Raw genomic sequence first — 16,016 nt, forward strand, 5'->3', positions numbered from 1 at the left:
CATATCTCTTAAAATGGCTTAAAAATACTTATATCTATACTTATAATTATATTAATACATTATACTAATACTTGTAATGTATAACACATTTTACTAATATTTATACTGTAACACCTTTAGGCATTACACTAGGAGGAAGCAACCTGATACCCACATAAAAACCTTTGCACGAATGTCACAGCAGCTTTTTAGTCATAAATGGCCAAGGACTTTAGAACATGGGATGTGTCGCAATGCTCTACAGAGTTAAATGGAATACTCCTCAGCAATCAAGTAATGAAGTATCAGTGTATTCAAACAATTTGGCTGGATCTTAAGAAAATTATGCTTAGTGGAAAATGCCAGTCTCAGACGTTGACATACAGTATGATTACATTTCCATAAAATTTGTGAAATGAAAACACTACAGAGATGGAGAACAGAAGTGGCGGTCAGGAGTTGGGGCAAGGGACAATTGGGAGGTGGGGGGATGGTGTCCATAAAGACCAGCCTCAGAGAAGTGCTTTGGGATGACAGAACGTTTCTGTATTGTCACTGCAGTGATATGTATATTATAATTCTATACAGGGCATAAGATGGCATGGAATTATAAAAAGACAAAATATAAGCACACACAAAAACAGTAACATCTGAGTAAGGTCTGCAATGTGTTTAGTTGTTTTGTTCCAGTCAATTTCCTTTGTTTGGGAATGAACTATAACTATGCTGAAGAAAAGGGGGTGATGGGTATACATGGGACTTCTCTGATGAGTTTTATCATAATTAACTTTTTTAAAAAGCTCAGCATATCTCAAACAATATTTTTTAAAAATCCTACCCAGACATGTCTTACTCAAACTACTGATAATCAAAGGTAAGGAAAGCAAATACCAAAAATGAATCTTTTGAGTGGCTAAGCAATGTGTTTTTACTCGCATCTCATTATCCTCCCCACTAGGATTACTTTAGTATTACGAAATCCATTTTTAAGACAGAACATTGACTCAGAACGTCTGTGAATTTGCTAAGTGGCAGTAAGAGATAAAATCCAGTTTGACTGTTTTGAAGTCTGATCTTTTGCTTATACACCCAAACATTTTTCCTGCACCTTCCTAATTAATCAAGGATATAGTATACCTACTGAGTTTAAGTATATCCCTTACTGTTTCAGTATAAAGTCAGAGAAATATATTATTTCATTCTAGGCCATACTGTTTCCATAAATAAAATGGAAGAAATGATCATATTGAAGCTAATTTGCATCCAAATTAAGGGACATTAGGTTTCAAACAACAGTAAATGACTCAGGCTAATGCAAACAAAACAAGAATTTATTGAAGGGTTGGTGGAGATGCTTAGCATATTAAAGTCCTAACTGAAATGGCCAGGTCATCCGAAAAAGAAGAACTGAAGGAGTGCAGTGCAGGCTCACAGACTTTAATTTGGGTTGCGGACAAAAGATCACTCACCAGGAAACTGCCCAGTCTCTAGCTCCTGTTTCAATTGTCTAAGCTATCAGTACAGACTGTTCCAACACAGGTTCTACACCTAGGTAAACTATGTAAGCCAAGTGTTGAAGTAAGGACTTCACTTGGCTAGTCTGACTTGCTTGCCCATATATTTGGCCAGAAAGTGAAGACACTATCACAGGAAGAAGATTAAAGAACTAGGCAGATGAAAGCAAAAACAATTATAATCCTTCTCTTGGCTTCAATGGCACACAGGTGCACATAAACTTCTTATATGTCCATATCCATGGGGACAGCCTCACTATATCTGAGATATATATAGAGAGAAAAGGAAATACGTGTATAGGCCTAGGTATATACAGGTTTGTATATATATACATATATAAACTGTTATACAAACCTGTGTAAATATGTATGTCCCAAACGCCATATAGCAGTCATGAACTTCTGAAACATGCACTTCTGAAAGTGCAAAGCTAAAAGTTACAAATGATCCCATTTCAAAGTTGAACTATTTTAATTTTCCTTATATTATTTGCGAACTATAAAGAACACTTGAAAATTTCCCTGTTTCTGACCTTCTGATTGATTATGGAAGAGTGACAAAAGAAATATTAAAAATTTATCTTTGAAAATGCACAATTGAAGTGTAAGTGACTTGCAAATAATTGAACATGTAAATTATATTTTTCAAAACTTGGTGTCTTTTATGCTTCTAAAATTAAGTTTAAGGCTGCATTATGACTTCTGTGACACCCTTGTGTAGACATATTTGATCATCCATGATGATTTATTACATGTTCCATCCTCTCTCCTGTGACTGTATAAGAAGTATTTGCACACCTATGTGTGCACAAGCTCAGAGAAGCCAAGTGGGGGGTTTTCTTTGCTTTTGTTTCATTTGTGAAATAGCTTTTTCTCTCTCAATAATAAGAATGTCTATCTGTCAGCCAGATAACTGTGCAAGTGAGTATATTAGAAAAAGATAAGGAGAAAGGTGTATGTTCATATAAAGAAAAGGATATAGAAAAATAAGTATAAGTTAACAGAGACTACAGTGGAGCAAATGTTTGGGTGCAAGTGGAGGGGAGGAAGAATATGGATTACAATCTGGACCATTGATATTTGGAGTGTTCAGGCACATATTCATAGAGAGAAGACGTGGAGGAGTGAAGAGTAAGGGCGGGCCTGGAGAGTAAGACTACAAGCCAGGTCTCCAAACCTACAGTAAATCGAGGGACTTGAGAAGCAACAAGTAGAAGTCAAACGGAGGAAAGAGATCAGAAATATCCTTTTAGATCCTCTGTCAAGTTAACAGTCTCCTCCCTTGAGTTCTGCCAAGCTGTCATCAATCTTCTTATTCCACCAGCCAAAGCTCTAGGAAGATGTCATGGCCTGATCACAGTACTAACATCTCTCTACCCAAACTGCCCTCTTCCCAACAAGGCAATCTTGCAGGGATTTTCAGTGGTGCCTGCCTCCTGGCAGGGTGGGGAGGGTCAGCAGGAGTTATCCCATGGGGCTCCTGAGTGCCCAGTAATTCCCAGCATTCCTTGTACTTCTCACAGCTCTAGGCGGATATTTTCTCTAGAGCTGGGCACCGCATTTTACCAGGTCAACTGGGAGCAGCTGCAGAGTATCAGGTATATCTATCTTCAGCCAGTCATCCCTAGATGCTAGGCGGGCTTAGGAGAACTTCTGTGCTCCCATCAGACTGCAGGGTGTGCTGGACACCATCATTTGAAATCTTTGGGCCAGTGGGTCTGTGTTGCTACAAGAACACCAAAACAGGAAAGGAGATCGTTTCAATGAGGAAGGCAGCTTTTCTTATTTTACTGATATACATTCATTCACTCTATGTGATTCAAAAAATTTAGGGCAATTCCCAGGTTCCATTATGACTCTTGGACCCTAGAAGAAGAGCCCTTCTTTTTAAGATATACTCTCATTCATTGTGGTACAAAGCTGGTTTTGCTAGTCTTTGCAGTCTCATCTATGTTTAACCCTCCTACTCATCCCTTAGAACAAGCACTTGATGCTATAACAAAAATAAATAATAACATGCAGGAATCATGAACTTTCATAAAAGAACATGGGGATCCTCAAGAAAGCAACACATTCAAAGTTGCCTGAAACTGGGGCGCCTGGGTGACTCAGTTGGTTAAGCATCCAACTCTTGATTTCAGCTCAGGTCATTATCTCAGGGTCATGAGATTGAGCCCTGAGCCAGGCTCTGCACTGGGTGGGGAGCCTGTTGAAGAATTTTCTCTCCCTCTACTCTTTTCACCTATTTGCTCTTGCTCTTAAAAAAAAAAAAAAATAGGTTGCCAGATTGCCAGAAATGGTCCATGACAAAAGGGTAACCTCTATCCCTATTTCTTTCCAGTTGCTTCTGACACTTTAAAGGAAGCAGCCAGAGTTACTGGCTCCTAGTACATATCAAGGGGGGAAGAAAAGGAATCCTCTGATTATAACTCTTCAGCATGTCTTCTAGGTATGAAACTTAGAACATGACATCTGAGATCTCACTCTCACCCAGGAAAAGGGCAGGACTACATCTAGCCTGCATACCAACCCTTCCTCCAACAGACAAAGTTTGTCTCTGCTTTGCCCTGCACCCCTTGGAAAGGGAGGCAGGCCAAGGGATGTGACTCCCATGTCATTTGGCTAATCTAAGAATGGTGGGCCCAGGCTTCTCAGCCCTGCTTAACTGCTAGTCAGGTCTTTACTCCTGTCTCCTCAAAGGGCATAGAAAGGAAGCAATCTCCTTAATCTGTCATCAAGCAAGCATTCTACTTCCAAGTATGTATTCCTCTGAAGGAAATTATTCAACACAGTTATCCTGGAACCTTGGGAGGCATCCCCAGCAGAAACCTGAGTCTCAAGAACACTTGAGACGTTTTCTTACTCCTAGGGCCCTCACCTCTTCTACAATCCAGCCCCCAGCAGTTTTCCCTTCAGTCAGTCTCCTTTTTTCAGGTAGAGATGATATGTGAGTGGTCATTGCTCTTTAGTTTGTATGAGACCATCTTGCAGTTCTGCATGGTGTGAACTGCCTTCTTCTCCCTCCTTCTTGGGAGAGCAGTGGAGATAGTTGAAAGGGGTTGTCTGCTCCTGGTGGTGGTGGGCTGGCAGTGGTGGTGGTGGTGGATGTGCATAAACAAAAATGGGTCCTAGGGCTTCTTAGAGAAGATGAAGCCCGTCTCAGTAGAGTCTGGCCTACTCTGCTGCTTCTCCCGGAGGGACTAGAAAGAGTTCTGTTTATTTGTATGAAGACAACTTCAGGCCAAAATTTTTCGCTTTCTGGCATCTATATGCCAGTATTCTTAGTATTCTTTGTCTGCCTACTCTTTTCCTTCTCTACCCTTTTCTTTCTCTCCAGCAAAGTCAAGGTCAGATGGAAAGTATGGCAGCTGAAGCCCTCACGGACTCCATGCTTCACGTGTTCCTGGAGGACCTCCAAGCTAGGAAAGACCCGGCAGCAGGCCATGCACCTGAAGCCACTATCCAGGGTCACGAGCCATTCAGGCGTCTTGGCCCTGGGATATTCCTCGGCAGCTGGAGGCACTGGTGGACTGTCAGCCTCCTTCCCTTTCTCCTGCTCTTCTATTGTCTGCCTGGATGCACTGCAAGTTGGTGGCTCCTTAGTAGTGCAAGAGGGGGTGACTGCTCCCTGGAGATCAGAAAAGGTCTTTTTTTCTTTTTTTGTTTTTTTGGTAGGAGGCTCCAGGCTTTCTTGCTCATCATTGAGGACAGCCACACCCCTTTTTGTTCTTACATTCATATAGTAGACGTTCATGAATGTTTCCTCTTCTGTGTTTGCAGAGGACACAGAAGGCTTAGGATCATTAGCCAGCTGCAAAGTAAAGGAGCTATATAGAAAGTGTGAGGAAGTCTCACATTTCTTGGAACAAGAAACAAGCTGGTCTGTTTGAGGAGCTCCTAGGAAAGAAAATTTCAAGTGTAAGACAAATAGAATAAGTCCGCGGTATCCGGAGGATGCAAGATGCCCATGAGACTATTCCTATGCAGACATGTGGAGCCTAAGTATATACACATGTGATATTTCAGAATTCTCTGAGTGTTTTGCTTTGAGGTATGTACATGGTCTAGCTATGTGGGAATGAGGGTGTGGTGTGTCTTGTGGAGTTGCAAGTGTGTTTTGGGACACAGTTGGTGAGTGGTGGGTTTTTTTCTTTTTCTTTTTTTTTTTTCTTCAGTGTTTTGTTTATTTGAGAGAGACAGGAGGGGTGGAGGGAGAGGGACAAGCAGACTCTCTGCTGAACATGGAGCCTGACGCGGGGCTTGATCACATGATGCCGAGATCAGGACCTGAGCCAAAACCAAGCGTTGGCTGCCCAAATGACTGAGCCACCCAGGAGACCCTGATGAGTGTTTCTGATGATGGTGCAAGGTGATGGCGGATGAGTGTGTGCATGCGTATTCCACAGTGTGGCAGAGCATATGTACAAGTGCAGGACTGGTGCCGTTTCTTGTCATGAGACAACAGGACTTAGAGTGTTACCAGAAGTGACCTGGGCTCCCCGAACATGCAGCTCTGTAAAGACATGCAGCTCATGTCTTCGTGCATGAAGTGGCACATGGATGAGTAAGGCTCTCTATGAAGGTGCACCCCTCTCAGGGTGTACCAATTTTCCACAATTTGGCTTAGTGTGAGGTAGTTAAACCAGGTGATTGGTGTGAGGGGATGTAAATTCCGTATGGCATTAGTGTGTAAATGGGTGAGTCTGATTGTGTGAAGGAGTGAGGGTATGAGGGCATAGCTGCACCCTCACATACAAGAGAATGGGAAGATTGATGAAGAATGAAGGCATGTCTAAAAGCAAAGGGAAGGAGAAATGGGACCATAACTGGTAGGAAGGCAGACGGATGCAGGAGTGTGTGTGAGGAGTCTATGCTCACCTGAGGGGGAAGACTATGATGAAAGGCCCACACCAGCACAGTGCTCTTCCCGGCCCCCAGCTGTCCCAGCACTCTCACGAGTAACTGGGTCCTAACCCTGGAGGCACATTCCCATTTGTCCCTCTGCAGAGCCTTCAGTCTTAGTGCCTCTGCCCTGAAGCCCTCTTCAGATTTTTAAGTGGAGACTTAAATAAGAGGGCTTGGGCTGAGCAGCTCAGTTGTACCTCCCATCCATGCTCAGACCCCACCTGTGTATTTCCCTTACCATCCTGATTAGCCCTAATGATTTGCGATATGGAAGAAAAACAGGTGTAGTAGGATGAGGCAGATGATTCTTCTGCAGCCTCACCACCAGGAGGGACCACGGCAGAGGACTTGGGATGGGCTCCGACCTCCTGGGTGGTCTTGAATTCTGGTGAATGGAATAAAAATAAAACAATATATTGAGATGCGGCATCTTCTGGAGTCTGTATCCTTTCAGAAGTGCCACACTGAGTAAACACTCTAAGTTAGACAACATTACCACACGTGACACTTGCTCTCACAGAGCAAGTGTCTGAGTGCTATGCTTTGAGGTGTGTACATGGTCTAGCTATGTGGGAATGAGGGTGTGGTGTGTCTTGTGGAGTTGCAAGTGTGTTTTGGGACACAGTTGGTGAGTGGTGGGTTTTTTCTTTTTCTTTTTTTTTTTTTTCTTCAGTGTTTTGTTTATTTGAGAGAGACAGGAGGGGTGGAGGGAGAGGGACAAGCAGACTCTCTGCTGAACATGGAGCCTGACGCGGGGCTTGATCAATATGATGCCGAGATCAGGACCTGAGCCAAAACCAAGCGTTGGCTGCCCAAATGACTGAGCCACCCAGGAGACCCTGATGAGTGTTTCTGATGATGGTGCAAGGTGATGGCGGATGAGTGTGTGCATGCGTATTCCACAGTGTGGCAGAGCATATGTACAAGTGCAGGACTGGTGCCGTTTCTTGTCATGAGACAACAGGACTTAGAGTGTTACCAGAAGTGACCTGGGCTCCCCGAACATGCAGCTCTGTAAAGACATGCAGCTCATGTCTTCGTGCATGAAGTGGCACATGGATGAGTAAGGCTCTCTATGAAGGTGCACCCCTCTCAGGGTGTACCAATTTTCCACAATTTGGCTTAGTGTGAGGTAGTTAAACCAGGTGATTGGTGTGAGGGGATGTAAATCCCGTATGGCATTAGTGTGTAAATGGGTGAGTCTGATTGTGTGAAGGAGTGAGGGTATGAGGGCATAGCTGCACCCTCACATACAAGAGAATGGGAAGATTGATGAAGAATGGAGGCATGTCTAAAAGCAAAGGGAAGGAGAAATGGGACCATAACTGGTAGGAAGGCAGACGGATGCAGGAGTGTGTGTGAGGAGTCTATGCTCACCTGAGGGGGAAGACTATGATGAAAGGCCCACACCAGCACAGTGCTCTTCCCGGCCCCCAGCTGTCCCAGCACTCTCACGAGTAACTGGGTCCTAACCCTGGAGGCACATTCCCATTTGTCCCTCTGCAGAGCCTTCAGTCTTAGTGCCTCTGCCCTGAAGCCCTCTTCAGATTTTTAAGTGGAGACTTAAATAAGAGGGCTTGGGCTGAGCAGCTCAGTTGTACCTCCCATCCATGCTCAGACCCCACCTGTGTATTTCCCTTACCATCCTGATTAGCCCTAATGATTTGCGATATGGAAGAAAAACAGGTGTAGTAGGATGAGGCAGATGATTCTTCTGCAGCCTCACCACCAGGAGGGACCACGGCAGAGGACTTGGGATGGGCTCCGACCTCCTGGGTGGTCTTGAATTCTGGTGAATGGAATAAAAATAAAACAATATATTGAGATGCGGCATCTTCTGGAGTCTGTATCCTTTCAGAAGTGCCACACTGAGTAAACACTCTAAGTTAGACAACATTACCACACGTGACACTTGCTCTCACGGAAATTAAGTGATTTTCTCAGTAGAAAACTCTAATATTAAGGTGAGTTTACCTCTTAAAAGTTCACTTACTCCAAAAGAGAAGTAAATAACAATGATCAAAATTATGTTTTTGGTGGATACCCATAATACTGAGTACCTTGCATGTAGGATTTCTGGAAATGTGTAAAGAGCACTGAAGATGTAGAAAGAACCATGTCTCTGAAACAGTATGGAGTCACTAACATTGGGTATTTTCAGCTTGATTTTCCTCATGAGAAACTGTGTAATTAGGGAGGATGGGGTACAAGTTTTATGAAGAATTCTGCAAGTGTATCTATCTACTTCTATGTTGGTGTCTATCTATACACACATATATATGTAGAGAGAGGATAGATAGATATAATGATATTATAGATATAGACAAAAAAAATTTTTCAGGTCTTCCTGGGAATCCTGGTGCTGGAGATGTTCAAATTAAGACTTCACTAACTTTCCCCAAACTCCTCTTCCAGAATTGTATTTCTACATTTCTCTTAGATTTTTAATCTTCCTATTCAGATCCTTTAAGAGCATCTTCCAAAGAAGACCGGGATCCTGACATGGTACATCTCTGCCTATTATTTAAGAACAGTGACCTTGGGCAGTCCTTGAGCAAAGGGGCCATTTATGGCCATAGCTGAGCACGGGCACTTAATTCTAATTTTGAGTTAACATGCTGCCTTACCTCCCTGCCTGATTCCCCTTCAGCCCTACTTCTCCCCCACCACAAACCACAGTGAAAAAGCTTGTCTGCAGACACACAAGAGTATTGTGAGATTGCATCTGCTGCCATCTGGCCATGGCCTTGGGCCAACCCAGAGGGTCCAGATAAAATATCTTCAGATGTGTTTAAAACTTCTGAGAAAGAGAAGGAAGAGCAGATAGGTGACTTTTTCTTAATTTTTTTTTTTTTTTTGCCTTCACTAAACATTCAAGAAATAGCATGTATGATAAACCACATGGCACTTGTCCCCATGAAGATTATAGTCCAGCTTCTGTTTGAAGTTCTAAAATCTAGGTATCTAAAAACATTTTCTGGAATGAAATGTCTGGTTACCTCTGAAAGCCTTATGTTGTTTTTTGCCATGGATCAGAGGCTCAAATTCTTGCCTAGTACATGGTAATAAGATGCCTGCCCTCTGACTATTCTGTTTACCACAAGAATAAATTCGGAGCATGTCAGTAAAGGTCTTTGGTCTGCCAGCTGTGGTTTATGATATGAAAGTTCTGTTGCTTCCTGGGAGGGTTCGAATTTACAGGAAGGAACTGACAGACTTCCACTACTGCTCCTTGGCCTCCTCTTTCAGGTACCTGGGTCGGACCTTACCTGAGGGCTCTGCTGCACAGCTCTGCAGGACCAGGAGGCTCTAGTAGGTTCCCAAGGCTGACTCTAGGCCACACCTCCCCACATTGGGCACAGCTCCCCTCCTAGGAGGTACTGACTGCCAAATGGCTCAGCTGTCACTTGGCCCAGTTGGTGGTGTCACCCTCCTCACATTCCCACACACTGTTCTGATTAATTTTTGCATCTACACTCACCGTACACATAAGCCTACCTCTAAACCTTACCAATGAACAGCGAAATTCTAGGCTGTTGGTTATTTCCCTGGTAAAATATGTGTATTTCTAGGATCATCTCTAACTCTGCCATGAATTCAAACATATCACAAAAATCACTGGTTAGTTTTTCTTCCTCCTAATCTACGTTTCTAAACTTAATGTTCAGGAAATAGGTCCATTTTTGTTCCTTAGAAATTAACTCAAACATATTACATCTCCTCCTTGGTTTAAAAACTTCAGGGAAGCTTATAACTCAATTTTTACTTCACAAAATGCAACTACTTTTTCTCTTAGGTCGCTGGAGTGTGTCTGATAGGTCATGTTGGTTTAGAAATGAGACAATTCAGTGGGGGTGGTGTATTTTCTAGGGACTTAGTATGTGTGCCATGTTTGTGAACACAGTCTGCTGTATGTGTCTGTCACGTTTCCTCAACAATTTTATGCAAAGACTGCAGAGGTGACATGGCCATTGCATGTGAAGGTAGCATGAGTGTCATGGGTGACACTGCAGCATCCTTCTAGAGACGTACAGCAGTATGTCTTCCCTTTATTAAAAGTGATCTGTGTGTCACATTATTTATAATTTCTATAACATTATTTTTCACTTCTAAAACTTTAGGTTTTTTAAATATTTTTTTCTTTGTAGTGTTTTATGACTTTACATCTTTATTAACTGTAAACATTCTTATTTACCATCCCTATAGCACTGTTCAATTAAATGATCTTCTTTGATGTTAAACCTTAATATTCACTATGTTTGCAGAACCTTTCTTAGATTGTGTGCTTTGTAGTTTTAGACTGAGTTCACGTTCAGGAAGTCATTAGCATAGGACCCTTAATGTGGATGACTATCAATTTGGAGCTTTTACATACTCTGCAGTTTGATATTTCTAGAGTACTACAAGCTATGGTTTCATTTTACATTTATTCTTCCCTTTTAGGTTTAACTGACACTACACAAATTGTGAATACTGTGCCTATGAATTCCACTTCTTCTCTCAATAAGTGATATCTTCCCCACAATGTAGGCACACAGTTCCTCTCTACCCGCTAAAAGTGAAGTGCTTGTAATGAGTTCCTATTGAGGGTACAGAAACAGGAGACTCATATTCCCAAATCAGGGCAGAGAATAAGATTATAACTGGGCCTCATGTGCACCTTTCTCCCTCTGGCTTTGGAGAGATGCTGAGCAGGATGTCTATAGGTCTATTCAGACCCCCTCTTCCCTCATCTGCCTAGACTTGAAATGCCCTTCCTTTCTTCTTAAGAGAATGAGGAGTAACAGGTGAAGTATTCTGATACAGGTGATTCACTTTTTGCCTCATGGTCTGGAAGACTGTCTTCCAAAGAGTGGCCAGGTTGGGGATAATGTGTGTGTAACTTTGATGGTCCTAAAAAACTGAATAAGTCATAAAAACTGCTGGTCCCAATCTGTTCCCCTCTTACACTCTTGTCCCTATTCTACTTTCTCCACTCTCCCCACACCCCATGCAAATACTTAATTTGCCCTAAATAGTTATCTTTAGTTTGGGCAAAGAATTGGCCTATTGCACTATCCTGTCTTTCTGTCTGGATGCTGCTACCATGGCTCCTGATAGTCATTCACTGTGGTTAGGATTTTCAGTACCATTTGCCTTCCTTCACATCTGTTACCCTTTTACCCTCTGCATTCTGAACTCCTAGAGATTTATAACCTCAAATGAGACAAACAAGTTTTATTTTTGAAGAACATATTCCTCATTGTCATGTCCGTGTTTCTGTTGCCATGGTAACCAAGCTCACTGCTCACTAGTTAACTGTTTAATAATACCATCATTTCCTGTGGGTGTGTCTGATACATGTACTGGGCACCTGTTGTATCATAATGGTGTGATGGATGTAAGGTGCTTTGTGTGTGAACGTTCAAACAGGGCCAGGGCCTAATGTGTAACTGCATTGGTGTTTGTGATTCTGAATATGGGGTGAATTTTGTGTGACTGAGAATGGTATGCATGCTTTATGTGTTTTAGTTTTGCACATATCCACATGTGTAGATTCCACATCCTGAGACAACAGATTTGGGGGTGTATATGTTGTTGCAGGATTTAGATGTACCAGATAATTATTAGGAATACTGTCTTTGAGAGTAGAATTGGTGTATTTGTGTAATCTAAGGGAATAATGAAAGAACATTAGAGGACGTAAAAGTCAAAAGTTGTAAGAGAAAGAATATATGAGCTTTGAGACTGCGTAAAGATCTAAAGGAAATGGAGGTATAGAGAAGACTGTGTAAGAAAATATAAATGTATATGCATATATATAATATTAAATTTCACAGATTTAATGATGAAAGGAACTAGACACAAACTATACATTGTATGCATCTATGAAATTTAAAAACAGGGGTAACTTATCTAGAGATTCAGAAGTCAGAGAAATCATCACTGTTTTTATGGTAGGGACAACCACATGGCATAGAGAATTCAGAAGCATGTGGAAGATTACAAGGAATTGAATAATGAGGATGAGGAGTGCAGAGGGTTTGTAAAGGGATGAATGTCAGAACACAGGCTACCAAAGCACATGAAAGGGATGGGTCTCGGACTGGATGTCTCTTACTCCACTCTAAGTCCAACTCTTGAGAATCTGACTGCTTCTGTCCTACTTAAAGCTGTTGGTACTTTCATGCCTTCCTGATAACATAAATGCTTTGGTGGTTCACACTGACATACACTTCCATGTTTCTCTGCTAACATTCTCATACCCAGACCCTATCCCAGCATTTCTTCAAGAAAAAGCACTGCTCTCTGCTGACCTTTCTGGGATTATTCCAGTCCTAGTAAGGACTTTTCCCTGGCAACTGATGGTTTCTGTTGATCATGGAAGAAGACCAGGCAGCCTTGTATCAGGCAGCCTTGTATCAAGTGATGGGCAGATCAACGCCCACAATGCCTTGATTGCTCTGTTCACTTCTGATGGCCACACATCCACCCAGCCCAGCCCAGGTCCCAGCAACAACCCCCAGCAAGGTGACAGGCCAACCCCCTCTGCTCCCACTACCGCAGCACTCAACACGCCTCAAACCCTGATGGAGGGAGCGCCTCATGCCCACCCTGTCTGCCTCGGGGTCTGCTGTGCTTTATAGAAGTCTTGTGTAGAAATTTGACATGGTTGGTGTTTTTACTGAAAGTTGAATAAAAGAAGGTAATTTGGCTGTGCAGTAAGTCACAATATATTCAACACACTCTCCTTACCAGCACCAGTGAGCTTGTTTTCCAAAGAGTTGATGGAGAAATACTCTGAAGAAGAAGATGAAGCCTTCTTTGTCATCTGGACTGAATTTGAGGCCGCTGCCTTTTGTTGATTCTCCAGATCTTCTTGTAAATTCAATTACATAAAAATAAGAGAGATGTGGTCCACATTAAGTGTTTGTGTGCTTATCCACCCATAAAGCAAACAAGAAGAGTCCACAACGTGAGATGTTTAGTGAATACACATGGCCTCCATTTTCAGGGCCTGATATGGTTCATTTATTGTGTTTATATCAGGAGTAACTGGCTTTGTATAAGCCGTGCTCTTTGTAAATAGAACAGTAAGTGCAAGCTATCTCCATTCTACCTGGACATACTACTAGATTGCATTTATTGACAACTCTTGTAGCAATTCTAACCACGTGGTTAAGTTTTCTGAACTGAACAATGAGTGGAATTGACATGTGCCACTTCCAGACAGAATCATAAATACCTCCTCTATGTCCCTCCACAAGTTTCACTTTCCCAGCTAAGATGTGGATCACCCAGCATCTATTTGAAAGCTCCTATTAATGAAAACAAAGTCTCCATCAGCCCAGGAGACTTGCCCTATTATACTCTGAATTGTTACATAAGCAAGAAATAGATTTATTTGTGCGTTCGCTTCAAAGACCAGATCTACTCTAGCTAATGAAGTGGGGATATGATGTGTTTTTGAGAGGCAAATAATTAAACCTGGTACAGAGTAAATGGACAATTATGTTTGATAATAATTACCTTTTCCTGGGGTATTAATGTTCTATACGTGTATCTATGTGAACACATGGTTGTGAGTGCATGTTTACTTTACACTCAGGAACAGCTCTCAACATGCACGAATTTTACTGAAGGTGAATTGCAGACAACCTCACTTCCCAGAAACCCCAAACATTATTGGAAATACCAAGTTATCCACCTGGAGTAGGAGACACCACGTGGAACGTTGGGGTTAGCTCTGATCTGTCCCCCTCCCACCACTGAACAATGTTTCTGACTCACAGCAGTTACCTGTTTACTTTTAATCTCCATAGTAACCAGAACTCTTTCAGTTTTCCATTTCTTCAGAAAGAAACAAACTACTTCCTCAATTTAACTTATCATTAAACAGCGGTGTGCGTGTGCTCTGCCCGTTCCTTACAATTCACATAGGAGCCCCACACTCACTTTCTCATCCTCTGAGACAAAACAATTTTCTTGCTTCTGAGTAAATAAATTCTCACCTTATACTCTCATCCCTGTACAACCAGTTTTAAGTCCTTTTTAAAAGTTATTCCTCACCTCCATGAGTCACATTTTCTTCTTCATTAACAGGAGAATGTACTACTAGAAAGCTTTTAATAACATCATATACTTAACCGATGCCCTTAGGCAGAAATAACATAAAGGAAAATAATTTTCAATAAAACTTGTACTAATCAACCACCATATGATGCAGTAGCCCAGGAAGACATGTATAGATAGCACAGGTCCTCAGCTGCAGAGACAAGGATTTGAACTTTCTCTACTCTCAGACCACCTGAGTCCTCAGAAAGACCAGCATAAACACATCCCTCCCTCTCTTCCCTCTTCCTCTCCCTTTCTGCAGCTACGAATCCTCTCTCCCTCTTTCTTTAGAGGAAATTCCTTCTTACCTTATTCTCAGGGAATATGCTTAACACATACCTCTTGACTTTTTGGCACTTGGGGGGGACGATGGGCTTTCCAGATGTTTCCTTTTTTGTTTCCTCTTCATGATTCACCTCTTCAGAGAGGGACTCCAGACAGTACCTTTCTCTCTGAAATTCTACTTTCAAAAACTCAACTGATGATAACAAAGAATCAAACCAGTATGATCAAGAACAACAAATCACTTGAGAAACTACTTTCTCACTAGACCACTGTCCTGACCAGCACTCAATATACCATCAAGGGCTATTATGATGTAAGTCAGCATCACTATTCTATGACCTAGAGATTACATCATTGCATCCCAGGGGCCCAGCCGGTACTCACAGAACTGAAGGACTGCCACAACCAACAGACTAGAGCAATTGTGTCATCCAGTGGAAACTATCCTCAACTTGAATTTGTATAACTTGCACTTGATATCCAAACAAGAGAATAGATGACTTGGATTAAACAAAGAACATTCCTTTGTGTTTACAGTGACCACATTACTAAGACTCCCCACAGAGAAGATAAGGTGGTACCTGAGAGAACTGGGCTTAGAACGATGCCTGAATGATAGAAAACAGTTAATGTTAGAGATTATTAGTAATACTATGTAACTTATGTGAAACAGTTACAGCTGAAGTATATATTGTAGGCGTGAATTTGAGGACGTAATTCTATAGAACCCTAAAAATACACTGAATTTCCCCCACTACTGGGAATAGTATCATATATTTTTACAATAAGCCACTCTTTTGCTACTCTTTTACTAATTATTTTCCTAGAGGTTTGGGGAAAGAGAAAGTCCCTGAATACATTCCCTGGCCCTCATAATGAGTCCTGTTCTTGTCAAGCCTGAAGGTGTCACTCTCCAGGCTTCTGTCCCAGGTCCCAGTCTGTGTCGTCGGGAAACAGCTGGGCTCTGTGCAGGGTCTGAACATGGTATAAGTCTGGGTTCCATCCCACCTCCCATCCACCATTGCATACACCCCCTCCCTTAGGGACAATCTGCATTTACTGCCACCTTATCAGCTGTACTAGGACCAGGCCAAGATCTATGTCTCCTTCAGTCTCCGTTGGCCATAGTAGGAGCTGCCTCTATACATACCCCTCACTAACTAGGGACTCAGCCTTTTAGAGCTACTGAATGGCAGGCACCATCACCCAGAAACATTCAGCCTTGTTAGCTATCAGAAA

At 42.2% G+C, this 16,016-nt stretch overlaps 1 protein-coding gene across 2 annotated transcripts; it reads right to left on the reverse strand.

Moving 5' to 3' along the window:
- Nucleotides 1-926: 926 nt before the first annotated feature.
- On the reverse strand, nucleotides 927-15,054 carry LOC131832571 (protein FAM170A-like). 2 transcript variants are annotated; one of them, XM_059175769.1, is made up of 6 exons: nucleotides 14,832-15,054; nucleotides 13,134-13,253; nucleotides 8,041-8,187; nucleotides 6,637-6,783; nucleotides 4,372-5,390; nucleotides 927-3,219 (listed from the first exon to the last, which is right to left on the reverse strand). In XM_059175769.1, exons 1-5 carry the CDS (start codon nucleotides 14,899-14,901, stop codon nucleotides 4,759-4,761), a joined length of 1,116 nt encoding a protein of 371 aa, XP_059031752.1. In that variant the 5' UTR covers nucleotides 14,902-15,054; the 3' UTR covers nucleotides 927-3,219; nucleotides 4,372-4,758. The 2 variants fall into 2 exon arrangements, with proteins under 2 accessions (XP_059031752.1, XP_059031751.1); XM_059175768.1 differs by having other exon boundaries at nucleotides 13,134-13,256.
- Between the last annotated feature and the right edge of the window lie 962 nt (nucleotides 15,055-16,016).

The sequence above is a fragment of the Mustela lutreola genome, chromosome 5 (assembly GCF_030435805.1).
Source record: "Mustela lutreola isolate mMusLut2 chromosome 5, mMusLut2.pri, whole genome shotgun sequence".
NCBI lineage: Eukaryota > Metazoa > Chordata > Mammalia > Carnivora > Mustelidae > Mustela > Mustela lutreola.